The 23254-nt window shown below is 40.7% G+C and overlaps 1 protein-coding gene across 1 annotated transcript in view; it reads right to left on the reverse strand.

Moving 5' to 3' along the window:
• The window catches only part of LOC133564517 (calsyntenin-2-like), a 700915-nt gene extending 695134 nt beyond the window's left edge, over nt 1-5781 (reverse strand). The window contains exon 1 of the mRNA XM_061918874.1: nt 5446-5781. Within this exon, the coding sequence (XP_061774858.1) occupies nt 5446-5509 (64 nt within the window). The 5' untranslated portion in view covers nt 5510-5781. The remainder of the gene's footprint in view (nt 1-5445) is intronic.
• Nucleotides 5782-23254: the final 17473 nt, after the last annotated feature.

The following is a 23254-nucleotide window of genomic DNA, read 5'->3' on the forward strand; positions in this document are numbered from 1 at the left end:
AGTCTCACAAAAAGTATTTTATGATAAAACTATCGATTACTTTCTGTCACTGTCCGATTTATTTCTAACAAAACAAACCATCTACACAATCCAAATAAAAAAAGCATCACGGGTACCATATCTTCATAAAAACAATATTAATATTAAAAGATAATTACAAAATAAACAATGGTTTGTATCCGAAAGGGAGCATGTTTCTAAGACATCAATACAATATTTGACAAATTAAATATACTAACAGGATAAATATCATATTTAATTCCATTCACAAGTCAATATATTTTATGTGTCCTCCATTTATTGTATTTTTTTGTATTGAATGATGTTATTGCTTGGTTTGATTTCCTCATCCAATTGATTCCTTTGAGTCAAGAGTGCAGGGATGTTAAATGTTTTATTTATTTATTCATCTATTTATAGACAGACATGGTTTTGTATTTCATGGTTATTTCTTTTGTTAATATCAGAGTCCGTTCTGGAAAAAGGTCATCCCTAGAAGCAAACAGTTTATGGACAGGGACCCACAGTTCAAATATACATCATCATATAATATACAAAATAAAATACAATACCATACATTCAAAGTCTACCCACCAAATACCCATTAACAATGCCATTTATTAATTTAAAAAAAGGAATCTTTAAATCCACCAACTCAGACTCAATATCATATTATTTAAATTTGATGAAAAGGTTGCATCTTCAAGATCTGCGATAATCTCATCATACATACAGAGGTCAAGACCAAAATCATGGGACTAATGTGAAATCCTCAACCATAAGGGGTGTGTTAAAATCACTAAGTTTAATAATAAGTTTAGTTTAAGACGCTTTTATGTTTGAAGAATGTTGATTCTTTTATAAAGCTATCAATCTCATTCCAGTTCACCGAGCCTCTACAGGCTATACTAAAGTTTATACACTTTGGATGACAATTTTTCCCTCTTAAAAAAGGTTTACTTCTAGTGTTACGTCTATGAGAAGTAGTGGTCACCTGAATGAGCAGGCAGAGTCTAGAATTGAATCCATATACTACGCCAGTGGTTCTCAACCATTTATCAGTGATGTACCCCCTGTGAACATTTTCTTAATCCAAGTAACCCCTAATCAGAGCAAAGCATTTTTGGTTGAAAAAAAGAGATCCATCCATCCATTTCCTACCGCTTATTCCCTTTTGGGGTTGCGGGGGGCGCTGGCGCCTATCTCAGCTACAATCGGGCGGAAGGCGGGGTACACACTGGACAAGTCGCCACCTCATCGCAGGGCCAACATAGATAGACATTCACACTCACATTCACACACTAGGGGCAATTTAGTGTTGCCAATCAACCTATCCCCAGGTTGTCTTTGGAAGTGGGAGGAAGCTGGAGTACCCGGAGGGAACCCACGCATTCACGGGGAGAACATGCAAACTCCACACGGAAAGATCCCGAGCCTGGGATTGAACCAAGGACTGCAGGACCGACCTTCGTATTGTGAAGCATATGCACTAACCCCTCTGCCACCGTGAAGACCAAAAAAAAGGGATAAAGAAGTAAAATACAGCACTATGTCATCAGTTTCTGATTTATTAATTTGTATAACAGTGCAAAATATTGCTCATTTGTAGTGGTCTTTCTTGAACTATTTGGAAAAAAAGATATCAAAATAACTAAAAACTTGTTAAAAAATAAACAAATAATAAAGATTGCTACACTCAGAAGTAATCATCAACTTAAAGTGGTCTCTTTGGGGATTGTAATAGAGATCCATCTGGATTCATGAACTTAATTCTAAACATTTCTTCACAAAAAAAGAAATCTTTAACATCAATATTTATGGAACATGTCCAAAAAAAATCTGGCTGTCAACACTGAATATTGCATTGTCATATTTTTTTTTTCACAGTTTATGAACTTACATTCATATTTTGTTGAAGTATTATTCAATAAATATTTTTATAAAGGATTTTGGAATTGTTGCTATTTTTAGAATATTTAAAAAAAAATCTCACGTACCCCTAGGCATACCTTCCAAGCACCCCCATTGGAGAACCACTGTAGAACGCTATACATAATACAAGCACTGTGGAATTTGTTGCACTCCGTGAGCTTCAGAAGACTGTACCCATAAAAAAAGAGGATTTGAGGGAGCATTGAAGTTTGCCCATTATAAAACAAGTATGACTTTCTTCTGAAGAATCTCTTTTAGGATAACTGGGCTATGTGTTACACCAGTGGTTCTCAAATGGGGGTATGCGTACCCCTGGGTGTACTTGAAGGTATGCCAAGGGGTACGTGAGATTTTTAGAAAATATTCTAAAAATAGCAACAATTCAAAAATCCTTTATAAATGTATTTATTGAATAATACTTCAACAAAATATGAATGAATGTTCATAAACTGTGAAAAGAAATGCAACAATGCAGAATTCAGTGTTGACAGCTAGATTTTTTGTGGACATGTTCCATAAATATTGATGTTAAAGATTTATTTCGAAATGTTTAGAATTAAGTTGATGAATCCAGATGGATCTCTATTACAATCCCCAAAGAGGGCACTTTAAGTTGATGATTACTTCTATGTGTAGAAATCTTCATTTATAATTGAATCAATCAATCAATATTTATTTATATAGCCCTAAATCAAAAGTGTCTCAAACAGCTGCAAAAACCACAACGACATCCTCGGTACAGAGCCCACATACGGGCAAGGAAAAACTCACCCCAGTGGGACATCGGTGACAGTGACTATAAGAAACCTTGGAGAGAACCGCATATCTGTGCAACCCCGTAGGAGAATCCCTTGTTTATTTTTCAACAAGTATTTAGTTATTTTTATATCTTTTTTTCCAAATAGTTCAAGAAAGTCCACTACAAATGAGCAATTTGTTGCACTGTTATACAATTTAATAAATCAGAAACTGATGACATAGTGCTGTATTTTACTTCTTTATCACTTTTTTTCAAACAAAAATGCTTTGCTCTGATTAGGTGGTACTTGAATTTAAAAAAATGTTCAAAGTGGGTACATCACTGAAAAAAGGTTGAGAACCACTGTGTTACACCATACGACATTGCAATAGTTTATCCATCCATTTTCTACCGCCTGTCCCGTTTGGGGTCTTGGGGGAAGAGGGGTCGCTGGAGCTTATCTCAGCTTCATTCAGGCGGAAGGCGGGGTACACCCTGGACAAGTCACTGACTCATCGCAGGGTCAATACAGATAGACAACATTCACACTCACATTCACACACAATACCTTTGTTCGTACTACTGTCACTACTCAACTGCCAAAGAACTGTCGACACCTTCATATTTGTTCCTTTCTATACTGTATATACTGTATATACTACTTGATCTTGCACTGGTACTGTATTTGACTATAATACTTCTACTTGTACTGATACTTCTACCATAACTTCTGTGACTTATTATGCAACTTAATTGTCTTGTAATTAATGTACATCAGAGCTATTCAATTGTTTGTATTTTTTTTGTATTTAGTGTATTAGATTCTGCAACTGGTGTTTGGAACCCACAGTACATAATATCTGAAGAGCATGGAAAAAAAACATTTCACTGTGGTGTAGTCTGCATGTGACAAATAAAACTTGAACCTTGAACCTTGAACACGAGGGCCAGTTTAGTGTAGCCAATCAACTTATCCCCAGGTGCATGTCTTTGGCGGTGGGAGGAAGCCGGAGTACCCGGAGGGAACCCACGCAGTCGCGGGGAGAACATGCAAACTCCACACAGAAAGATCCCGAGCCCGGGATTGAACCCAGGACAACTCAGGACCCTTGTATTGTGAGGCACATGCACAAACCCCTGGACCACCGTGCTGCCCTGCAATAGTTTATATGTGGTTCAAATAGAGTCCGATACAGAATTCAGAAAGATAGATGCTACGAAAAAATACAAGCCAACGCTCAAGCAATGCAAAGAGATATCTGTCAGAATAATGAGCAATAATAAAGACATGATGAGCTGCTGTTAAATAAAAGGACCACTCTTAAGTACTATTAAAGGCCTACTGAAACCCACTACTACCCACCATGCAGTCTGATAGTTGATATATCAATGATGAAATATTAACATTGCAACACATGCCAATACGGCCTTTTTTAGTTTACTAAATTACAATTTTAAATTTCCCGTGAGTTTCGTCTTCGAAACGTTGTGTAATGATGACGTGTACGCAAGACGTCACAGGTTTTTAGGAAGTATGAGCGTTGCGCGCACACACACAGCTAAATGTCGTCTGCTTTAAAGGCATAATTATACAGTATTTTGGACATCTGTGTTACTGAACCTTTTGCAATTTGTTCAATTAATATTGGAAAAGTCACAGTAGAAAGATGGAGTTGGGAAGCTTTAGCCTTTAGCCACACAAACACACGGTGATTCCTTGTTTAAAATTCCTGGAGGTGAAACTTTCCTATGGATCAGAGCGCGGTCAAGAGAACATGGATCCCGACTACTTGTCAACCAGCAGGTTTCGGTGAGAAAATTGTGGTTAAAAAGTCAGTTCTTACCAGAGAAAAGCTGAGCTTGTACGTCCATAGCTGCTGTCGACTCCCCTTAGACACTGCGCGTCAAGACACCCGTGGAGACACCTTTCCGACTATCAGGTAATATTAAAATCACTAAAACACTAGCAACACAATAAAAAGATAAGGGATTTCCCAGAAATGTCCTAGTAAATGTGTCTAAAAACATCGGACCTCCGTCCCAATGCAATCGCGTTTTTTTTTTTTTTCCAGTCTGTCGCTTTCAATATCCTTCAACACGAATCTTTCATCCTCGCTCAAATTAATGGTGAAATTGTCGTTTTCTCTGTCCGAATAGCACTTTTTGTTGGAGGCTCCAATTATAAACAATGTGAATATGTGAGGAGCCATCAAACATGTGTCATCGTCTGCGACTTCCGGTAGAGGCAGGGCATTTCTTTTAGCACAGAAAGTTGCGAACTTTATCGTGGATGTTCTCTACTAAATCCTTTCAGCAAAAATATGGCAATGTCGTTAAATATTCAAGTATGACCGTTTAAATAAGAAAACCTCATTTCAGTAGGCTTTTAAGGTCCACATTATGTCACCAACACTTCAATGGGCCATCCTGCACAATACAACTCGATTTGATGGTGTAGAAACTTATTTTTAGAAATATAATCATGCTTAGGAAGTACTTGAAAATAATGCTCGGTCTGCATGGGAGGTGTTTTGAATGATGTACACCACCTGGAAACTACACTGATAACAAACACATTGACGTTTGTATTCTTGTGTATTGATTCCCATTAGATTGTGGAGCCCTGTCGGTATTATGTGAACTAAGTGAGAAAGAGAGGAGCAATACGGAGCATCTGCATCAGAAGGACATATTTGCATTCACGCCACACAGGCTTATTTGCCCTTCACATATTAAAAAAATTTTTTTTTTTTAAATGATGCGATATTTCCTACCTTTGGAGTGAGCCGCGCTCAAACCAAGGACGACCGCAGCCAAGAAGCCGGCTGGAGTCAGCATCTTCTCGGCGAACACCTCCTCTTCTTCTCTGCTCTTTATTTGTCTCTCTTTCTCTCCTCCTTCGCCGTCTTCTTCTTTCTACACTCTGGCTTTTTTCCCCCCTCCAACCCTTGCTTCCCACTCTCTTCCGAGTTGTGTGAGGACACCTTTCTGCTGGAATGTGCGAGAAGACTGGCCGCGTGGTGCCTTCACGGGATCCGCGGTGCTCTGTGAAGTCGAGTGCTTCCCGCTGCTCCGACGGGACCTGAAGCGGGCAGGCAGGCAGTGCAGCCCGGGACTGGACCGACTGACGTCACAGGGAAGAGAGCGATTTCGCAAATCCCTCCCTCCTTCTCATCCAGCCTCCTCCCTTCCCTCCCATAGAAGTTATAGTGAAATACACAATATTGCCAAAAGTATTTGGCCACCTGCCTTGACTTAGATATGAACTTGAAGTGCCATTACATCATACTTGCCAACCTTGAGACTTCCAATTTCGGGGGGTGGGGGGCGTGGTCAGGGGTGGAGCGGAGGCGTGGTTGAGGGCGTGGTTGGGGCGGGCCGTGGTTAAGAGGGGAGGAGTATATTTACATTTACAATTCACCAACTCGAGTATTTCATACATATTTCATATATATAGATATATATAAATACAGTTTTGATCAAAATTATTCAACCCCCACACAATTTTGGTGTATTAGTAAGTTGGACATTTATTCTGTATTTTTTTTTATAGTCATGTCAAATAGACAAATGCAACTTAAATTGTAACACTGTATTTTACAAAATACCAAAAAAGGACATTTTTCTTAATATCTCATTGACAAAATTATTCAACCCCCTAGTTACATGCATCTTCAGTACTTAGTAGAACACCCTTTGACAGTAATTACATCCTTCAAATGTGATACATAACCAGCAACTGCCGTCTTCAAGTCCCACCACAGGTTTTCTATAGGATTTAGGCCTGGCGACTGTGAAGGCCACTGCAGAGTCTTCCAGCCCTTCTTCTGCAACCTCTCTGATGTTGATTTGGAGGTATGCTTGGGATCGTTGTCCTGTTGGAAGGTCCAACGTCTCCCAAGCCTCAGCTTCGTCGCTGACTTCATGACATTTGCAGCTAATATATCCTGGTAGGAAATGGAATTCATAATGCCTTGAACGCACTGGAGATTCCCGGTACCTGAAGCAGAGAAACAGCCCCAGAGCATGATTGACCCCCCACCATGCTTAACAGTAGGCAAGGTGTTCTTCTCTTTGTAAGCTTCATTTTTTCTCCTCCAGACATAACGTTGATTCATAGGCCCAAATAGTTCCAGGTTTGTCTTATGACTCCATAGAACAGTTTCCCAAAGCCTTTGGGGTTTGTCCAGATGATTTTTGGCATACTGGAGGTGAGGGGAGCAGTGAGCAGCAGCAGTGAGCAGCAGCAGTGAGCAGCAGCGGTGGCCGCACACGGGAATCATTTTTGGTGATTTAACCCCCAATTCCAACCCTTGATGCTGAGTGCCAAGCAGGGAGGTAATGGGTCTCATTTGTATCGTCTTTGGCATGACATGGCCAAGGTTTGAACTCACGACCTACCGATCTCAGTGCGGACACTAACCACTAGGTAGAATCCATTGAATTAATCCTTGTATCCCTTTAGTAATAATAATAGCTTCCATAGAGGTAATATTAGTATCCATTCAGAACTAATTGTAGTATCCATTTAGAAGTAATAGTCGTATCTACAAAAGTAATAGTAGTATCCATTGAAGTAGAAGTAGTATCCACAGAAGTAATTGTAATATCCACTGCAGTAATAGTAGCATCCATAGAATAGTAATATCTATAGAGCAGTAATGTGCAGAGAAGTAACAGTGTTATCCATCAAGAAGTAATAGCACTATTGATTAAAGTGATAGTTGTATCCATATAATTAATAACAGTAACCATTGAAGTAATAGTACAATCCATATAAAAAGTTGTAATAGTATCCATACTGTAAAAGTAACAGTACATCCATACAAGTAGAATTAACAGTAGTATCAGTAATATTTACATACTGTATACTTGTAAATTGCAATTTTGATTTGTCACATATATATATATATATATATATATATATATAGACTAATGACATTTATTAAACAGACAAGAAGCAAGGAATCATATAGAGACAGAATTAAATATAGCTCAATGAGGAGAGACCTTTTGGGCTGTACACTTAGTTAAAGAACCCACCTACACTCTAAGGTAACAGTCCTACGTGCTCCTCTATTTATTTGGGAGGTCCCTGGTTATATCACTGAGGCTGCCTCTAAAAGGAGTGGTCACACATATCATGCAAAGCAGCTCCAGTATGCACAATACATGACGGAATGTGAAGTGAAGTGAATTATATTTGTATAGCGTTTTTCTCTATTGACTCAAAGAGCTTTACATAGTGAAACCCAATATCTCATTTTTACATTTAACCCAATTTGGGTGTCACTGGGAGTAAGTGGGTAAAGTGTCTTGCCCAAGGACACAACGGCAGTGACTAGGATGGCGGAAGCGGGGATTAAACCTGCAACCCTCAAGTTGCTGGCACGGCCACTCTACCAAACGAGCTAAACCGCCCCATGTGCTGGGGGCCTGGTGATTTTGCCTATTCTCTGCTTCGTCTGTGTGCTGTCGTCTTATCTTCGTTGAAGTCTTTGAAGTCCTTGGCTGTTAGTGGGCTAAGACAAACAAAATATCTGCGGCGAGGCCACCCTTCATATGCCATGGCTGATAACAAGTTTTGTCCTTGCACAGATAGAAAAGTACAACTTGAGCACAATAGCTAAAAACTATAGCAACGGCCTTTAAGCATAAGAGTTGTGTCGTAACTTACCAATAATTATTCTAACAATATATCCATCCATCCATTTTCTACCGCTTGTCCCTTTTGGGGTGGTGGGGGGTGCTGGAGCCTACTTAGCTGCATCCCTTGACATATATATATATATCCATCCATCCATTTTCTACCGCTTATTCCCTTTCGGGGTCGCGGGGGGCGCTGGCGCCTATCTCAGCTACAATCGGGCGGAAGGCAGGGTACACCCTGGACAAGTCGCCACCTCATATATATATATATATATATATATATATATATATAATATATATTACATACATGTGATATCCTATATTGTTATTTATTATGGTACATTTTTGGTCTACTTTTTTAACTTTGTTTTCACCCTCTTGTTGTGCCTTTGTGTGCATTATCCTTTTCATTCTTTGTAACTGAGCTACCGTGTGAAACAATTTTCCTCGTGGATCATTAACATTTGTGTAAGTCTAAGTCTAATAGCAGTATCCAGAGAAGTAATAGTAGTATCCATTAAAGCAATAGTAGTATCCATAGAAATAATTATAGTATCCAAAAAAGTAATACTAGTATCCACAGAAGTAATGGTAGTATCAATAGAAATAATAGTAGTATCCATAGAAATAATAGTAGTACCCATAAAAGTAATAATAGTATCCATAGAAGTAATAGTAGTATTCATATTGAAGTAAGATTAGTTAATATTAAACATGGATGGATGCTAAGAAATGAAGAGATTTCTAACTGCAAGGATATGAACTAAACAACCTAAACAGAGCCATCAAGAACGGGGGCTGAGTAGCAGTTTATTTGATAAAGGATTTGCACTATAAAGTGATAAAAAAAAACATGTATTTTGCCATTGATAATATTTTATAACGTTTATCCATTGAAAAATATATCACGAAAAGAACAAAAATGTGTTGATCAGCTGTATATACAGAGCGCCTCAGTCAAGCAATGAGACGTTCGAGGAATGGATCAAGGCAACCTTCACTGATATCAGTCAAAAAGTAATTTCCATGTGTGGTGACTTCAACATTGACCTTTTCAACCCTAACAAGCAAAAGACCATTGATGATTTCATAGACAGAACGTGCAGCATTAGCTTATTTTAAAAAATCACAAGACAAAGCAGAATTACAAGTCACTTTTAGACTTGGACTTTATTATTTTGTCATTCAGATTTGAACTTTACAGTACAGATAAGAACAACATTTATTTGCAGTAGCTCATTGTAGTGCAGGATAAAAGAGCAATAAGGTGCAGATATGGATAAATAGATTACTGTACAGATAAATATATTGCACTTATTGCATATGCATCCTTGTGTATGGATTTATGTTATATTGTCTTTATATTCCAGCGAGTTATTACATTTGAGGGGATTGTTTTGATGTGTTCAAGAGTCTAATGGACTGAGGGAAGAAGCTGTTACAGAACCAGGAGTTTATACTACGGAGGCTGCGTAACCTCTTTCTAGAGTCCAGCAGGGATAACAGTCGTTGGTGGGGGTGGGACGACACTCTACAGATTTTCTGAGCCCTGGTCAGGCAGCGGCTTTTTGCGATTTCCCGGATAGGAGGAAAAGGAGTCCTGATTACCTTTTCCACCGTCCTCACCACTCCCTGCAGAGCTAGTATCCATATTGAAGTAATAGTAGAATCCATTTAGAAGCAAAAGTAGTATCCATAGAAGTAATAGTCATATTCATAGCAGTAATGATGGTAGTATCCATATTGAAGTAATAGTAGTATACATTTAGAAGCAAAAGTAGTATCAATAGAAGTAATAGTGATTTTCATAGCAGTAATGGTAGTATCCATATTGAAGTAATAGCAGTATCCATTTAGAAGCAAAAGTATTATCAATAGAAGTAATAGTGATATTCATAGCAGTAATGGTAGTATCCATATTGAAGTAATAGTAGTATCCATATAGAAGCAATAGTAGTAGCCATAGACGTATTAATAATATCCGTATATAATTAATATTAGTATACTTATATATTTAATAGTATATAAAAGTAATAGTATAATCTATATTCAGGTAATAGTAGTATACATGTAGAAGTAATGGCAGTAGTATCCATAGAAGTAAAAGGAGTATCTACAGAAGGAATATGAGTTAAAAGAGTTATACTTGTATAGCATTTTTCTACCTTGAAGGTACTCAAAGTGCTTTGACACTATTTCCACATTCACCCATTCACACACACCATACTGATGGCGGGAGCTGCCATGCAAAGCGCTAACCACGACCCATCAGGAGCAAGGGTGAAGTGTCTTGCTCAAGGACACAACGGACATGACAAGGTTAGTAGAAGCTGGGGATCAAACCAGGAACCCTCTGGTATGGCCACTCTCCCTACTGCATTGCAGTTTTACTAGTATGCATGGAAGTAATAGTATTATCTATAGAGGTAATAGCAGTGGCGGGCCGTGCATTTCCCACCTAGGCCTTCAGTGATGTCCGACTTCAATGAATACCTCCCAAAATTCCATAATTTATGTCACCACATGACCATTGCTGGAGAAATACTGCACATGAACACATTTACACACTATTGGGCAATGTACAAAACGGGTTATTTTCTGCCGCGTTTAAAAATCTATAAACCCGCATCAGCAATTAAAAAATATCTTATGAGCTAGTGTCAAAATTGAAATGGCAAAAAAGCATATCAAACAAGAAAAAATAAAGAAATGAAATATCAGAACTCACATTTCTTCGCCCGGACAGCGGAGCTAGTTTCCGGGGTTGGCCGACATGGTCTCACAAGATGTAGTTTCTTTGAATATCCTTCTTGAAAATGACCTTGCAAATATGTCTTCTCTTGTCTAATCATAACAGATGCAGACGAGGCCTGTTGGCTGAGTTCTTAAAGTTTACTCCACAGCGTGTTCATCATAAACATCCTGCTGCATGTTATGCATTCCACAACCTAAACAGTCTACTGGCATGCTCTTCATTGCTGTGGCATGCTGGGTATTGGTGTTCTTATGTTACCTAGCTCATAACATCACAATATACCGTATATCTGCCTTGGGCCATCTAAAAAGTTAAAGTACCAAAGATTGTCACACACACACTAGGTGTGGTGAAATATGTCCTCTGCATTTGACCCATCCCCTTGTTCACCCTCTGGGAGGTGAGGGGAGCAGTCGGCAGCAGCGGTGCTGCCCCCGGGAATAATTTTTGATGATTGAATCCCCAATTCCAACCCTTGATGCTGAGTGCCAAGCAGAGAAGTAATGGGTCCCATTTGTATAGTCTTTGGTATGACTCGGCCAAGGTTTGAACTCACAAGCTACCGATCTCAGGGCGGACACTCTAACCATTGGGCCCACTAGAAGGCCTTACTGACAACAAGTCGTGATCTGATTGGCTATCGCAACTGTCTGTCAGATGTTTGTGTCCGTCCACTTACAGTGCATTGATGCCCCTATTGTTGATTCTGAAGGCTCTAGGCACAGCATGGCAACATAAGCTAGCTGAATTCTGATTGGATAAAAACTTTAAACACCTAAAAACAACAGTGCTGGAAGGAGCATAATATGACATGAACAGAATATGAATACTTTTAGATGTGAGAAAGTAAATAAAAAAATACTTTTATCTTTAATTATGATCATGATTTCTGGTTTTGTTAGGCCAGCAGAGAAGGCCTTGCTGGCCCTGATGGTACACCACTGGGTAATAGTAGCCATAAAAGTAATATTAGTAACCATAGAAGTAATAGTAGTGTCCATAGAGAAGTAATAGTAGTATCCATAGAATTAATAGCAGTACCCACGTAGAAATAATTGTAGTATCCACATAAGTAATGGTAGTATCCATAGAAGTAATAGTGGTATCTATAGACGTAATAGTGGTATCCATATAGATGTAGTAATAGTATCCTGCGGATGTTGCGTCCTAGCGAGTGCCGCTGATCACACACTTTCACCGGAGTCTGCCGTTCAGAGTTGAACAAGGTTTATGAACCATCAATATATTTTCCTTTCTTGACTTTTCAGTCTGTCGTCTTCCTCTCCAACTCTCCAACCCTCCTCCTCCTGCTGTTCCCGACCACAACTGTTAAATACAACAGGTGATTAGACAACTCGTACCACCTGGGAAATTTACCAGCTGTGTCTTACCGTCAGCACTGCCACGCCACTGTCTGATGGTGCTCTGTCTTCAGCACCATGGACAGAGGCGGTGAACTTTGCTCCTGCAGGCGCGCTTAACACTCTCTCCCTCCACAAAGAAGTAATAGTAGTATTCGTAGCAGGAAACTGCACTCACTCATTCACGACATTGTTTCAAAGGAATGGACCCAATACAAAGACATAAATTATAAAATACCTGGTAACTATCACCTGACCATTTTGATATGACACTGTAAATGAGGCGCTGACACTTGCTTTAACTTTAATTTCTTGTATCATAACTGGTGTCGAATGATGACATTTTTAAATCAGAAAATTGGATTAATCTTGACCAATCACAGGTTATTACTCACTTGCATGATTTAAATCAACTTTTAAAATATTTGTACACATGCAATTTCATGGTCATTATGTCATATAGTAGGTTTGGGCGATATAAGCGTTATAAATGATATAAATATATCCGGCGATAGAGTTTTTAATACTATTGTCAGATTGTGATAACGAATGTTGACACATTCCTGCTGTGTCCTTTAAATTTAAAAGCAACAAGCGAACAAACGCGTCCTCAATGCACTGCAGAGTTCTTGCTAGCTCGCAAGCGGCTAACCTCCCTCTTCAGTGTTTCTTCTACTTCTAAATAATTCATCCTCGCCTCCATGGTGGTAAATAAACTATTTTTCTTACTAGTATTATCACTGCAGTACGATGAATAGCTAAACATGCTACACTACACACCTAAGACAGTATGCCAACTGCTAACCGCTAAGAGAGGTGGGCAGATGGATACAAACATGGACCGTAATCATACTAAGCATTATATCAGGTCAGGTATTAGGTTCATACAGCTGTGGTTGGATTTTTTATTATCAAAATCACTTTGTTTTTGTTATTGTTTACTAACACAGCAATAATTCCTTGAACGCAGGAGGATTTTGATCATGAAAATTTTATTTATTTGTTGGGTATGATTAATACGGCACCTGTAAGTATTTGATCCATACCAAAAAATGTGGTTTTGCCCAAAACTAATGTAAAGTATTGAAACAACAAAAAAATAAGTGCTTTTATTACATTTCAACACAAGTGTGGATAGAAGGCCACCAGCTGTGTCAGCTTGTCTGTGATTTCTATTTTTTTCCCCTCTTCCTCTTCCTTAAGGGGAGGATTCGTCAGGGCAGTTGTTGGATTTCAATCTCCATTGTTGGGGTTCTTAAAAGTAGGGTGGGTGGTTCCTGTGGCCCCATGCTGGGTGGTCCTGCAGCAGCTGACCCGGGTGGGTTGGGCTCGTGGGTTCCCGGTTACTGGTTGAGCGCAGCGGTCTTCCCGTCCAGCTGTGGGGAGTCTTGGGGTGGGGCGTCCTATTTTTCTGTCCACATGGGATGTGGTCTCTCGCTGGCTTGGGGGCTGGCTGTCCCCTGCTTCTCCCGAGCCATGTCCTTTGCTGGGTGCGTCTGTCTATGGCCTGCTGCTGGCCCTGCCAGTTGACACAGTGGGCCTGGCTCTGGGGGTCCTGTCACTGGCCGGCCTGACTGCGTTTAGGGTTGGGATCTCTGGGTGGCTGGGGCCGTACTTTGGCTCCCGCACACACTGGGAGACAAATATATTGTATAAAAATATACACATACAGACTCACATACACACAATTATTCACAATGTATCATACATATATATACATACATACATACATTCATTCATACTTACATACACAAATACAGTACATACATACACACACACAGGGTACATACATTCACTGTACAAACATACATATACACATACTGTACTTATACAAGCACATATGCATACATACACTAATGCATATAGTTACATTTCATCAAACATATATTAACGTTGTTCCCCTAGGGCGGGGGTCTGCAACCCGCGGCTCTAAAGCGCCGCCCTAGTGGCTCTCTGGAGCTTTTTCAAAAATGTATGAAAGTTGGAAAAAGATGAGGGGAAAAAAATATATTTTTTTGTTTTAGTACAGTTTCTGTTGGAGGACAAACACGACACAAACCTCCCTAATTGTTATAAAGCACACTGTTTTTTTTAAACATGCCTCACTGTTTCCAGTATTTGGCGAGCGCCATTTTGTCCTACTAATTTTGGCGGTCCTAGAACTCACCCTAGTTTGTTTACATGTATAACTTTCTCCGACTTTATAAGACGTGTTTTATGCCACTTCTTTTTCCGTTTCATTTTGTCTGCCAAACCTTTAACGTTATGCATGAATGCACAAAGTTGAGTTTTGTTGATGTTATTGACTTGTGTGGAGTGCTAATCAGACATATTTGGTCACTGCATGACTGCAAGCTAATCAATGCTAACATGCTATTTAGGCTAGCTAGATGTACATATTGCATCACTATGCCTCCTTTGTAGCTATGTTTGAGCTCATTTGGTTTCCTTTAAGTCCTCTTAATTCAATTTATATCTCATGACGGTATCTGTATGTAATATGGCTTTTATTTTTTTGCGGCTCCAGACATATTTGTTTTTGTATTTTTGGTCCAATATGGCTCTTTCAACATTTTAGGTTGCCGACCCCTGCCCTAGAGGAAACTCGGTAAAACCTGGCACACTGACAAGACTTAATCTATTGTTACTATAACAATCTACAAGGTTAATACAGTCCACTTCTTTCTTGTCTTCCACGTATCTGCTTTCTTTTGTAATTCAGGTTATCATTACATATATATAATAGAGGTGATTATTATTCATTATCAATGGCGCTATTACTATTGGCATTTTTATGCCAATAAAATGCCAATCCTTTTGTAGTGCAAGAATGTTAATTGTCATTTCTGTGTTATTTAATATTTACTTCACTAACTACTTCTCTGTTATCACTTTTTATGTCATATTTGCACATATCGGGATTTGCTGATGTTGTTCTGTTGTTGTTGTTGTTGTTGTCTCTCTGTGTTATTCCTCTCTTGTCCTCGCAATTTCCCACTCTGTTTTCATTTTCTTTCTTCTTTCTATCCCTTCCTGCTACGGTTCGGCTGCGCCAAACATGAATAAAAATCCATTTAATGAAGTCAAATACTGTGACGGTGCGCTCTTATCACGCCGTCACTTGAGGACCAGCACGTCCCTGTCTCTCTCTGGCCAGGAGAGCGATGATGCACCTGCATGCGCGCTGTCACAAAGACAATGTCAGTGTTGTGACTTGGAGAAGATAACCTTTTGAGTGGCTTGTAGTGAGATGTAGACCACAACGAGAGACTTACCGGGCAATAGGCTGCCATCATGTGGTCACGTAGAGTCAGCCATAAAGACCCTGCACGTTCAGATGACGTCATATACTGTAAGTGCGTCTTGTCGTTAGTTTTTTCACCCTTTTCCCCAGTGGTATGCCCTTGGACTATTTAAGGGAGAGTGTTCATTCAGTCGGGGTGGGAGTAGGTAAGCATGTCACGGGGCGGGCTCGAAACCCCTTTTCATCGGCAGCAAGTTCTGCCAGCATCTCCATGGGCAGCACGCCAGGACACGCCCCTGCTCCGCTGGCTGCATCACGCCCATGCGCCGGCAAGGCTGCAGACAATCGCTGATCAGCGCACTTGGGATTAATGAGGCATAAAGACCAGCGGACCCGATGATCCTTTGCCGGAACGTAGTTTCACACCCGTAGTAAGCATCCCGTCTCTGGCTTCTCTTCCATGTACTTGCTCTCTCACTGTGTCTTCCCATTTCCCGTGTCGGATGTCCCTTGATTTTTCCTGCAGTGCATTCCGTGTACCTGTGATCGAGCTGTGTGCCTCGACTCCCCTTTAGACTTTGGACGGCCTCCCTCGATCCTCGCCCCCCTGCTTGGATACGGAACCCTTTGGACACCTCGCTATATTTCTCGACAACCTGCCTGTCTCACTGACCTTCTTCTGCTTGGCCCTTTTGGACTTGTCCTCTTCCTTGCTCAACACTCATAGTAAACACTCAACAAGTAATTTCCACACATAGACTCACACCAGACACCCCTTTGGATTTTTGTCACACTCCTTTCCTTGTTGTTTAATTAAACATATTGGTTCGTTATTATTTATATATATAGTCAAAGAACTACTACGCCATCGTGTGGTCTGTGCCGTCAACTCCCTCCTGCAAACATAACAAAGCAGGTTGGTTGCAGAGAGTTGGAGAATAGTGTAAACAGTAGTTGGGGATTGTTGAGCGGCATATGATTTTTTTCATCCCTGCATTTTATAAGTACTTTATTTTCTTTGTATTTTCTTTCCATTTTCTTAATTTTTGCACTTTATATATTTTAGCACCATGTGCACTGGTGACTTTGAGTTGGTCAAATAAACATCCCCAACTCGAAATCTGCGACTGAGCCATCATTGGTTGCATGGTTACATAGTTTTTTTGAGCGAACTTGCAACATTTGGTGTCAGAAGTGGGATGGCCAGTTGTCAGCGGCACACACAACCCCCCTTGAAGCGTGCAGGGCTGCATTCGCTGAAACGGGGGCCCATGACAGCAGGGGAAGGAGACGATATCTGAGGCTGGACAACAGATAAGGAGGACATGGGTGGTGCTGCAGTACCTCAAACAGCCACTGGGATGAAGTAATCTACAGTACCACCTGGGAAAATCATCTGAGCCACCTAGAACGAGTCCTGGGTCAGATCCAGCAGGCAGGACTGACCCTGAATCCTGCCAAGTGTCACTGGGCCAAGGTGGAGGCAAAGTACCTTGGCTGTCATTTGGGATGTGGAGAAGTGCAACCACAAGTGGACAGGGTGGAGGTGATATGGCGGAGGCTATCCAAAAAAGAAGAATGTGAGTTTCTTCTTAGGCCTGGCGGGCTGGTACAGGAGGTTTGGCCCGCAGTTTGCCACCATTCCTGCTCCACTCACAGCTCTGACAGCAAAGGACCAGGCGAATTCTGTCGTCTGGAGAGAAACCTGTGAAAACGCCTTCAGGACATTAAATAGCTGCCTAGGTTTATCACCTGTTTTGAGAACACCGGACTTCAAGCACTGGTTCCTCGCACACACAGACGCGTCCGCTGTTGGACTAGTTTAGTGCAAGGGTATCCTGGGGAGGAACAAGCGATTTTGTACCTGAGTCGGAAGATGCTGCCACGTGAGATTAGGTATTCCACCGTGGAGGAGGGCTTCACCATCAAGTGGGTCCTGGAGAGCTTGAGGAACTGTGGTACCTGTTGGGAAGGGAGTTCGATATTGAGACGGATCACCGTGCCTTGACCTGGGTAAACTCAATGAAAGACCACAAGAGCCGCCTCACCCTTTGGTACCTATCACTACAGTCGTACCAGTTCCAGATTCAGATGCATACTTTACAAATAATTATTAAAACACATCATGTTAAAGTTAATTGAAGGCAAAACATAAGATGAACATTTGAGCAGTAAAATACCCAATTTTTTAAGACAAGCAGTCCAATAATATTAAAAACGTCTTTGAAAATAATCAATTAATTTAAAACTTTATTTTGGCCACACAAAGCTGTATTGTTTTTGTTGTTGTCTTTTCTACTTCAGAGCAAAAAAGAAAAAAACATACAGACAAACATGTTATGTTCAGATAATTAACAGCTGCATAATGAAGTCAGCATTTAAAACACTTTCATAGTTTAGTCTTCTCCTTCTAAATAATGCAATCAAATTAATAAATAATGCCCTTATTCAGCGCTAAATGTGTGCGTGGGCGAGTATTGGCATGCACGTCAGGGTTTTTTTATTTTTTTATTTTACTCATGGATTAATAATACATCCATCCATCCATTTTCTACCGCTTATTCCCTTTCGGGGTCGCGGGGGGCGCTGGCGCCTATCTCAGCTACAATCGGGCGGAAGGCGGGGTACACCCTGGACAAGTCGCCACCTCATCGCAGGGCCAACACAGATAGACAGACAACATTCACATTCACATTCACACACTAGGGCCAATTTAGTGTTGCCAATCAACCTATCCCCAGGTGCATGTCTTTGGAAGTGGGAGGAAGCCGGAGTACCCGGAGGGAACCCACACATTCACGGGGAGAACATGCAAACCCCACACAGAAAGATCCCGAGCCTGGATTTGAACCCAGGACTGCAGGACCTTCGTATTGTGAGGCAGACGCACTAACCCCTCTGCCACCGTGAAGCCCTTAATAATACATGCGTTTCTCAATTTTCAAGTGTAGACTATCTCAAAAATACCTTTCTCTTGGGCAAATCGCTGCAATTTGAGGGTTAATCTGGGAGATGGTAGAGATTTTCTCTGTCTCATCGAGAAGGGAACCATAATAATGCAAACCTGACCACAACCCTGAAGAGACTTGTTTTTTCACATTTGAGATTTGTTACTTGAAGGACATTGTGACGGACTTCCTGCTGCCGTCACCGTGTGGGTTGCCGTGACACTGGATGCAGGACGCATCATAACAGGTTTGACTTTTTATTATTTCAATAATGTCATTTTCTTGCCATTCGGTCGCGCCACTTTCTGGCTCGCTGGCTCTTCCTGGTTGCCGTCGCGCACCTTTCGGTGCCCGCTGGGTGCGTCTGCTGCGGGGCCTCTTCCTCGTCTGAATCTCGCTCGTTTTCCTCGTTGTGCTCGTGGTCGGTCGTCTCGGGTGGTTCCTTCTCCTTCCTCTTTTTTCTCCTTCCTCCTTCTCCTCTCTTAAATTCTGTCAGGAGATGGACAGATTGAGACCCGGTGTGTGTGTTACGCACCTGACTTGGATTACGGCGGCGTTGCCCCAGGTACGCCCCGCCTCTCCGTTCTGCCACATCCTCCTCCTCCTGGCCTCCATCTTGAGCCGGGCCAAAGAGCGTCACATCCCGTCGTCGGCCCGTCGTCTTCGTCTCTCCACAGACATTGACTCAAGGAAATACTGGAGCCTTTTAATTAACTTTAATTTAATCAACCTGTAGAAAATGTCACATAAAATTTTACAGTACTGGTGAGGAGCCATTTGAAGCCTGTAGATCTTTTTTAAATGGCATAATGGCCAAAATGATAATCATGATTGTTTTTAATCAATATTTAAATCAAGTTAAGAAATCATAAATATTCATTTTGTTATTCAAATCATAATGTTGGGGGGGATACGTGAACATGACAACAACATGTAATTTGTAGAAAAAAATAGTCTAATAAAAAGGCAAAATGAACAATATCTATATATTTATTTTTGTTCATTATCAGTATTAACATTTCACCTTTTTGATCATTTTTAGTTTGAAACATGACAAAATACAAACATACAGCCGTGCGGCTTACAGTATATAACGGTGCAGCTGATTTATGGATTGTTATTCACTGACGACCATAATGCAAATATTTTTTTTTTTAAGTCAAGGAAAGACTGTGTAATCCTTTGTGTTATGGCGCCCTCTTCTGGGCGAGTTTGCTCACTGTTCAAAGCTTTCAACCGGAAGTACAATTGCCATTCCTTCTTCTCATCATCCATAGCGTTCCCTATAATATGGATTCTTCATCCATCACTCCAAGCAAAGTTTGTGAGTTTTACAATATAACTAAAACTCTTAATTACTAAACCGTCAAAATGTGATATCTGTAGGAGTGTTTTAATGCATATTTGTGCGGGCTATCGTAATGTAATGTAGCTAGCTTTGTTAGCATTAGCAGGTATGCTAACACATTTACTAGTGTCTGTGTTTGTATCATTACCTTAGAATGGCATTATTTTTGTATTGTTTCAGTTGTCGTAAATTCACCAAAACGTCACCGTGGACTTATTGAGTCGGTTTAGCTGATTGGAGAGCTAACTTCGGCAGTTAGTAGGTCCATGACAATGGCTTCTGCTTTGTTTATTTAGCCGTTTTATTGTCGTGTGACAGGCCCCATTTGGAAACAATTAAAGTATGGGGAGGGGGCAGCGGCGGCGATGACCAAGAAGAACGCAGTTGGTCACCATACTTTTTGGAAAATACTTCTTGAATCCTGAAGGTTTTGAGACTGTCGCTTGGCAACTTGAATTTGCAACTCCCTCCACACATTTTTCTGTGGTCTTAATGTCCGAGGACTGTCTGGGCCACTCTAAGATCACAATGTGCCTCTTATTGAGCCACTCTTTTGTTGCTTGGCCTATGTTTTCAGTCCGACAGCCCCGAAGCCGAATATTTGCCACAGAGCTACATTTTGGTTCCATCATATTCTCCCAAGCCTTCCATTTGATATCATAAAATTTTACAGTATATCTCAAAAATTAATGGATTAAATAGTATTATTTACTCCATTGACTCCATCTACCTGTCTGCAATTATTATACTAATTTCTGCATTGACATGTTATGAAAACATGGGTGTGGTGGGTGTGGTGGGTGTGGTGGGCGTGGCCTGCGGACCTGCAGCATAGCGGCGTGTGGCAGAACCAGCTTCGAGATTAGCGACAGGTGCTTAGATGACACACCTGAAAGTGTTTGTCTAATCACCTGTCGCTCTGTTAAAGGCAGCAGTAGGGAAGGAGAGGGGGCTTGTTGGTGTTAGCGAGATTGAGAGAAATTTGCTGAAAAGCATAAAAAGAACATTTATTGAAAAATAAAACTGGGTTCACAAATATGACAGAGTCTGTCATGTACGTCATTGGTGGTCCAAGGGAACCTGAGGAGCAAGACCTCCACAACGGGTTTTTTTACACTTTTTTTTGTACAATAAACTGCTGCAGAGCACAATGGTTTCTTCCGAGTCATTGGTCGATATTTAACATAAGTGGACTGGTGTTCTATTGCAGCAGCAATTACTAGATTGTCAGTGCTTCCCAGAGATTTATGAGTTAAAGTTAACACAACCCTATCTATGTATTTATTACACTTTACTGAGCGCTGAGGAAAATTTCTCTTTACATTGAGCAGGCTGCTCAAGGGCACTGATCCATAATGGTCAAGCTAGTAAGGTGTTACTAAAATGTAAAAATACTGATGCCTTCATATTTTTTAAGGTGGATTGAGAAATTAAAAGTCTATTTTACACAATTTATTTTAGCTGTATACACAACCTTGGAATACACAAACAAACACACACACACACGTTGTTGTGCGGTAATGTTTTATTTTTCTAGAGCAATCGAGGCCTGGGTGCAGACCCTACTGTGCACAGCAAGTGAAACAAATAGAAAACACACTCATGCATCTTATGAAGTAGTAAAAGCAAATTCTTAAAGCCAATGGTCCATCGTGCTATGAGATATGAGGCAGAAGAGTAGGTGCCCCGAGCATGTATTATAAAATGAATTCTATCAACTTCTTATTGGGGCTTTAAAAAAAAAATCAAACTCATCCTCTTTTGAATATTCTTTAATTGAAATCAATTATAGTAAATTACTTATTTGCATATTTTATTTTAACATAAAATCAACACAACATTTTAATTCGCTGTAAAAAACACCCTGATAATTCAAGATTCCAGATTCCAGATTATTTTATTGTCAATTCTTTAACATGCACAAGACACATAAGTACAGAAAATTCAATTTTCGGCACATTCCCACTCAGAGCAGACATACGTTACAGGGAGACAAGAATGATAGCCAACGGTGGGAAAAAGGTGATATTGGGAAAGGGGGGAAGAGTAAAAAAAAATCAGTCAAAAGCTGGACCCACGGGAGGGGGTCGAGACGGAGTCCAAGGGAAAAAAACTAATTTGCCATTGCACACATAAACGTATTACATATAATCACAACAACTCGCAACAGTGGGGGGTGGGGGGGGGGGGGGGGTGGAGTTGGGGCCCTGGAGGCTGGCCTGCTGCTATAAAACACTGTTCAGCCGTCCATCAGCCCGAAGGGGAATTAAGCCGTGGTGAAGGCGTTGGATGGGGGTGGGTAGTGTGTTTGTATATATGCTCATAGTCTTTGGGTGAAGTGAAGTAGTGTTCTCATGAGCCCAGGGTGGCTTGCAATGCAAGCAAAGTTCGACTTCCGGGTGTCGTTTAGGAGGAAGGGAGGTCAAAAGCGTCCATCTTTGAGATTCCTCAAAAGATGATTACAGAACAGCCTGTTCTTGTCCTCAAGGTCATTCGGGGGAGTAAAATCGTAGATAAGGATTTTTTTGTTTTTTCTCAAGCAGGCATTACAATGGCTTGCCTGTTCTATTCTTCAATGCTGGTTGCTCTCATATCCAATCTTTCCTTTTCAAGCTTCTCCATAATGTGATCCATCTTGCGATTCAGTTCAGAAATCGCCCCAGACTGGGATCCCACAGCCCGACCCAATCCGTCCATTGCGACAAACAGCCTTTGGGCTCCTTGAGTGTCTGCCATCGTCTTACGAATTTTACGATACACCAGAGCAATGCCCAGACCAGTCAGCAGGTGTCCCTTGATCACGGTTTCCATATAGGTAGATGTCTTCCACGTCCTCGATGGAAAGGACTGAGAGGCACATGATTCTCCATTTGTCTCAGGAATCTCTCACATACCCCGCAGTATTGGTTCCATCAGGGCAGCAAGGATCCCCAGAACCTCTTTTCCTCATCGAAAAGGTTTTGTCAATAGCGTCGAGAGTCCAGCTAATCAATTCCATGACTGATGTTTAAATTTGGAGGACAGCGCAAAGAAAGAGGCTTCAAAAAAGTTTAGACGAGACAAGACAAAAGAGAGCAAGCAAGGAAAAGACGGGAGGAGAAAAAAATGCGACCGCCCTCACCAGAGGCAAGACAGAAAGAAAATGTGACACAAATGACATATTATTGTCAGAATATCATACTATCATACATTGTGTTTTGGTTAGTTACAGTATGTTTTGTTAGTTTTGGACTCCCTTAGTTCCTGTTTTGTGCATTCCTGGGTTTATTTTGGTCACC

This window comes from Nerophis ophidion, linkage group LG13, assembly GCF_033978795.1.
Source record: "Nerophis ophidion isolate RoL-2023_Sa linkage group LG13, RoL_Noph_v1.0, whole genome shotgun sequence".
NCBI lineage: Eukaryota > Metazoa > Chordata > Actinopteri > Syngnathiformes > Syngnathidae > Nerophis > Nerophis ophidion.